The sequence below is a fragment of the Leptonychotes weddellii genome, unplaced genomic scaffold (genome assembly GCF_054177405.1).
Source record: "Leptonychotes weddellii isolate Sample4059 unplaced genomic scaffold, ASM5417740v2 HiC_scaffold_14209, whole genome shotgun sequence".
Classification (NCBI taxonomy): domain Eukaryota; kingdom Metazoa; phylum Chordata; class Mammalia; order Carnivora; family Phocidae; genus Leptonychotes; species Leptonychotes weddellii.
Genome location: NW_027722547.1, coordinates 1 through 5,283, shown reverse-complemented (window position 1 = coordinate 5,283; position 5,283 = coordinate 1). Strand labels below are relative to the sequence as shown.

General features: G+C 59.6%; 1 protein-coding gene across 1 annotated transcript; it reads left to right on the top strand.

Moving 5' to 3' along the window:
* The first annotated feature begins 186 nt into the window (after positions 1-186).
* On the top strand, positions 187-5,154 carry LOC145718334 (cytokine receptor common subunit beta-like). The gene is made up of 4 exons (XM_081809831.1): positions 187-1,050; positions 1,247-1,304; positions 2,159-2,262; positions 2,883-5,154. Exons 1-4 carry the CDS (start codon positions 968-970, stop codon positions 4,027-4,029), a joined length of 1,392 nt encoding a protein of 463 aa, XP_081665957.1. The 5' UTR covers positions 187-967; the 3' UTR covers positions 4,030-5,154.
* The last annotated feature ends 129 nt before the right edge of the window (positions 5,155-5,283 follow it).

Below are 5,283 nucleotides of genomic sequence, written 5' to 3'. Positions count from 1 at the left end.
GCGCCTGGGTGGCTCAGTTGGTTAAGCGACTGCCTTCAGCTCAGGTCATGATCCTGGAGTCCCTGGATCGAGTCCCGCATCGGGCTCCCTGCTTGGCAGGGAGTCTGCTTCTCCCTCTGACCCTCCTCCCTCTCACGCTCTCTGTCTCTCATTCTCTCTGTCTCAAATAAATAAATAAAAATCTTTAAAAAAAAAAAAAGAATCTAACCCTCTGTGTCTTTCCTGATGTGGGGAACAAAGGCAAAAGAAACGTAGACAAAATTAAATTTTCTTATAACCTGCAGTCTTTACCTCCCCCAACTCCAAAGTGTATAATCAGTCACTGCTCACAATCCCTGGGCAGCCCTTCCTCCCATGGGTCCTGTCCCTGTGCTATAATAAAAACATCTTTTGGGGCGCCTGGGTGGCTCAGTTGGTTAAGCGACTGCCTTCGGCTCAGGTCATGATCTCAGGGTCCTGAGATCGAGCCGCGCATCGGGCTCCCTGCTCGGCGGGGAGCCTGCTTCTCCCTCTCCCACTCCCCCTGCTTGTGTTCCCTCTCTCACTGTCTCTCTCTCTGTCAAACAAATAAATAAAGTCTTTAAAAAAAAAAACAACAACAACATCTTTTTGCATCAAAGACATCTCAAGAACTCTTTCTTGGCCTTTGGCTCCGATACTCCAGTATCTGCACATCACTTCCCAGCGTTTAAACCTTGTGTTGCGGGGGAGGGGTGGAGGTCAGGCCATTTCCCTGTCCTTCTTAGCCCGTGTCTGGCCTTCCCCCCACTCTGCACCTCAAGACAGTGAGCTGCTTCTGGAACACCACAGCAGCACAGAGCAGGGTCTGGGGACTCTGCCCCGGCCTCGCCTCCTCCCCCTCCTAAGCCTCCAGCTCTGCCACCACCCCCACCAACCCCCCCCACCCCCCACATTAGCCAGACGCTAATGCTCTTTTTTTTCCTTCCTGGCACCCGCAGTGCTACCCATGTGGGTCCTGATGCTCATCCTGGTCTTCACCACTCTGGCGTTGCTCCCCGCCCTGCGCTTCTGTGGCATGTATGGGTACAGGTGAGGGGACTCCGTGACGGGTGGGGGTGCCCAGGCCCCCACACTGGCTCCCTCGAGTCCCTGCTCTGCCCCTTCCTCCCCGGGAGCCTTGGACAAATCTCGCCTTCGCCCTGGGCCTCAGTCTCCTCTCAGCACAGGAGTGCGGGGCAGCTTCCCTGAGGTCCCTGGCAACTATACCTCCCTGGTATCTTTCTAGGCTGAACCGGAAGTGGGAGGAGAAAATCCCCAACCCCAGCAAGAGCCACCTGTTCCAGGTAAGATCTAGCTGTCAAGGCGGCTGGGGTGGTAGGGGCTCCTCACTCCTGTGCCCATGTCCCCGTCCCTATGTCTCCCCCGCTTTCCTGTGGCTTTGAGCGCGAAGCCTAGGTGGCCCGGGAAGGTGCCAGGAAACTCTAAGAGGCGGGCCGGCAGCAGCAAGCTCAACTCTGCCATCATCTGGGCACCTGCAGACGCACAGGGCTGGCCCTGCCTGCAGGGCTCCCGTGGAGCAGGGGTGGAGTGGAACAGGGGGCCTGCTAGGAGTCGGGGGCGGGGGGCGGCCCTCAGGGGGAGGTTCAGTTCTGCAGGGGCCGGTGGGCTGACGGGAGGCCGAGTGGCTTCCCCGAGGACAGGACATCGGAGTTGAGCTTTGGAGGATCCAGGGTGGTGCCAGGTGGGAGAGGCCTACAGAGGGTGGACACAGGACCCCTTCGTAAAGGGGACTGAGAGGGGCGGGCAGTGAGGCTGGGCGCACATCCCGGATGCTGAGATGGTCACAAGGTGGGTGTCGCCGGCATGTGGGTCACGGGGACCTTTCGGTCACGCACGGCCAGCTTGCCTGTGGAGGGGTCTTGTGGCTACTAGGGTGTGGGTGTGGGGGCAGTGGCACCCCAGATTTGTGGCCTCGCGAGAAGAAGGTCCCCATCCCCGGGTGCTCGAGGGCCCACGGCAAATCCCAGCCCCTCTCTGGGCCTCTCCTTCCTGGTGTCAGGAGGCCGGGGCTGGTCCTGACCTTGCTGAGACCCTTCTATGTCTGGGGGCTCGCTGCATCCCCTGTGAGTCCTCACCGCCCCCTTCAGTTTCTCGAGGGCCCACGCACCCACAGCACAAACGTCCCTTCTCTTCCCAGAACGGGAGTGCCGGGCTCCAGGTCCCAGGCAGCGTATCGGTGCTCATCAGCAGGAGCCCCCCACACAAGGAGCTGCAAGGCAGCTTCTTCCCTGAGCTGGATGGGTGAGTGTCCGGGCACGGGATCCCTAGGAGGCGGGAGGGTGGCCCCATCACACACGCTGAAGGCTCAGAGGAAGTGGCCTCTGGCCTGTGGCTCAGGATAGAGAGATCCATGGAGGCTGGTTGCTCTAAAGCCTAGGTTGGGTGTCAGGAGGAACTTCCTGATTCCCGAGTTAGGGAGGGCCCTACCTTGGACTTGACCCGAGGCAGAAGACTGGAGCAGATGACCTCTCCCTGCCCTGCTGCCCAGGAAGACTCCACACTGGGGTGCTGATGACGTGGGTGGGGTGGGGGGAATGAAGGGACGAGGGCATGACTGGGCATGCGTGGGCTGGGCATCCACCCGGTCCCTGAAGCTGGGCGGATGAAGGAGCACGGGGTGAGAGGAGCCACACCTGGTAGAGGAAGACCTTGAACAAGAGCATGGAGGCTGGCGGGCGAGACCCGTGGGGGACTGAAGGCCCGTGCCCTGTCCTCTCTGGGCTTGCTTCCTGATCTTGCCCTGCCCTGTGCCCTCCGTGAGCTCTGGGTGGGGCCGGGCCTCCCCCCCACCTCCCCACCACCATCCAGCCCCAGCATGAGCTGAAGTGGCCCCAATGTCCCTGTGCCCGTTCTCCCCCCAGCATGTTCCCTGTAGACTACAGACACAACGAGGTGTCGCCTCTCACCATGGAGGATCCGAAAGATGCCCGTGAATCACCATCGGAGCCTGACACAACTCCAGCCTCCTTGGACCTGTACTCGGAGCAGGCCCACGGCCCCCAGCCAGGCCTGTCAGCCCCGGCAGGCAGGCCCGAGAGCCAGGCTTCCGGCTTCCACTTCAATGGCCCCTACCTGGGGCTCCCCCACAGCCACTCCCTGCCTGACGTGCTGGGCCAGCCGGCGCCCCCACAGGCAGGCGTGAGCCAGAAGCCGCAGTCTCCGGGGTCCCTGGAGTACCTGTGTCTGCCGGCGGGGGGGCAGGTGCAGCTGGTCCCACTGGCCCAGGTGATGGCACAGGGCCAGGCCAAGGATCTGGAGAGAACCCCTGGCCCGGGCGCAGAGGGGAACCCCTCCCTGGAGTCAGGGGGAGGCCTTGCCCCTTCTGCACCTGGGCTGATGGTAGACGGTCAAGGCCCAAAGAACAGCCCCAGCCCGAAGGACGGGGCCCTCACAGCTCAGCCCGCTGGCTCCGGGGGCCCTGAGGATGGCTTCCTGGCCTCTGGCTACATCACCACTACAGACCTAGCTCTCCCCTTGCCCACGGGGCTGCCTTCTGTCTCCACAGTTCACCCTCCGCACCTGCCCTCAGACCAGAACCACAGCCTCGATCTTGGAGTGGTTGGCGGGCCCCATGCAGGCCCAGCCCCCAGCAAGCCAGAAATTGAGGGCTATGTGGATGTCCCTCCAACCCCAGGCCAGTCTCCCAAGTCCCCTTTGGGCAGTCCTGCCCCTCCTACAGCCAGCAGCCCCATCCTAAGCCTGGGGGAGCCCAGAGCAGAGGGGGCCCCTGCCTCCCCACACCCCGAGGGGCTCCTGGTCCTGCAGCAAGTGGGTGACTACTGCTTCCTCCCTGGTCTGGGCTCTGGCCCTCTCTCACCCCAGACGAAGCCCTCTTCCCCAGGACCCTGTCCTGAGATCGGGGACCCTGACCAGGTGTTCCAGGCCAAGAAGGCCCTGGGCCAGGCCATTCCCCAGATGCCAGCCATCCGGCACTTCAAGGCCCTCAAGCAGCAGGACTACCTGTCACTGCCCCCCTGGGATGTTGGCAGGCCTGAGGAGGTGTGCTGACACCCTCCAGCTCCTAGGCACATGAGTGGGAGGAGGTCTACCTCCCCTCCCACCGTTGGACCAGATGGAGGTGGGGAAGTAAGTGGGCCTCCTCCCTTCTTACTGGACCTTCAGCCAATCGATTCTCCTCTCCCCACTGCCTCCCTCTCTCTCACAGATAGACAGATGGACACAGACACACGCACATTTTTCTTTCACATTAACTTACTTTTAGGTTCTAAATTATTAGAGCTTCCTGTATACTCATTGTATTTGCCCCTGGTTTTTGGGTTTTTGGGGTTTTGTGTTTTGTTTTGTTTTGTTTTGTTGTGTTGTGTTTTGTTTTTTACCAGATTTCCTTGCTTTCACCACTGTCTTCTTTCTCTTCCACTGATGTACTAGTGAGTTTGAGGTCTGAGCTAAGCCCATTCTGAGATGTGTCTCGGTCAGAGCCTGTTCTGATGCCCACGTGTCTGGTTACGTTGAGGACTTGGGTCTGTGGCCTGGCCCCAGCAGGCGCGGACGCTGCCCCAGTGTGGAGGGAAGCAGGAGGCCCCCTGGCCGGGACCTGGACGGGGAAGGCTCGGGAGAGCAGTGCAGGACCCACTTGCTGGTGGCAGGCCCTGCAGCCCCAGGTGCGGTGGCAAAGCCCCAGCATGATGGGTGCTCCAAGCACTGGGCGTGGTAAGCGGCGTGCAAGAGAACTATGCTGAGCTCACGGAAGGCCCCGCCGGGGCCTGGAGAGGTAGTGATGGCTGGCCTGAGAGATCGCTGTGCATGCTGCCCGTGGGCTACAGTGACCTGCCTTCTATGTCCCGGCCGGTGGGGCCTGCCAAAGCTGGGACTCGGAGGGGCGTCCAGAAACCACGTGCACTCCAGAAATGTTGGGAACAACCGTTCAACAAAGAAAAAAAGGAAAACAATCAAAGGCCTGGACCCTTTGGGGCTTTATAATCCGAGTCACACTGCTGCCCTCCCTCCAGAAAGAACTTAACAGCTCCCACCTCTCCCGGCCACGGCCCAGGGGCTTTGGATCTATGTCTGGGTCTACACAGAGGATTATGGTTTCTTAAAATCTGTGCCTTTCAGATATGCAAAAAAAAAAAAAGGCATTAAATCATTTTAATTTGCATTATTTGATAACTATCAAGATTGCACGCATTTTTTTATTTCCTGGGCATTTGTATTTTTTGACCGGGCTAAGCCCATTAGGGACTTTGTTCTCTGGGGTGTTCATCTTTTCCCAATTAAGTTTTTAAAACTGTTTACATGCAG

Bases quoted from the DNA above. Each gene is read 5' to 3' on its own strand.
- LOC145718334 (XM_081809831.1), top strand. From the start codon at position 968: ATGTGGGTCCTGATGCTCATCCTGGTCTTCACCACTCTGGCGTTGCTC. The intron at 1,051-1,246 runs GTGAGGGGACTC...GTATCTTTCTAG, and splicing joins TGTGGCATGTATGGGTACAG to GCTGAACCGGAAGTGGGAGG. The intron at 1,305-2,158 runs GTAAGATCTAGC...TTCTCTTCCCAG, and splicing joins GCAAGAGCCACCTGTTCCAG to AACGGGAGTGCCGGGCTCCA.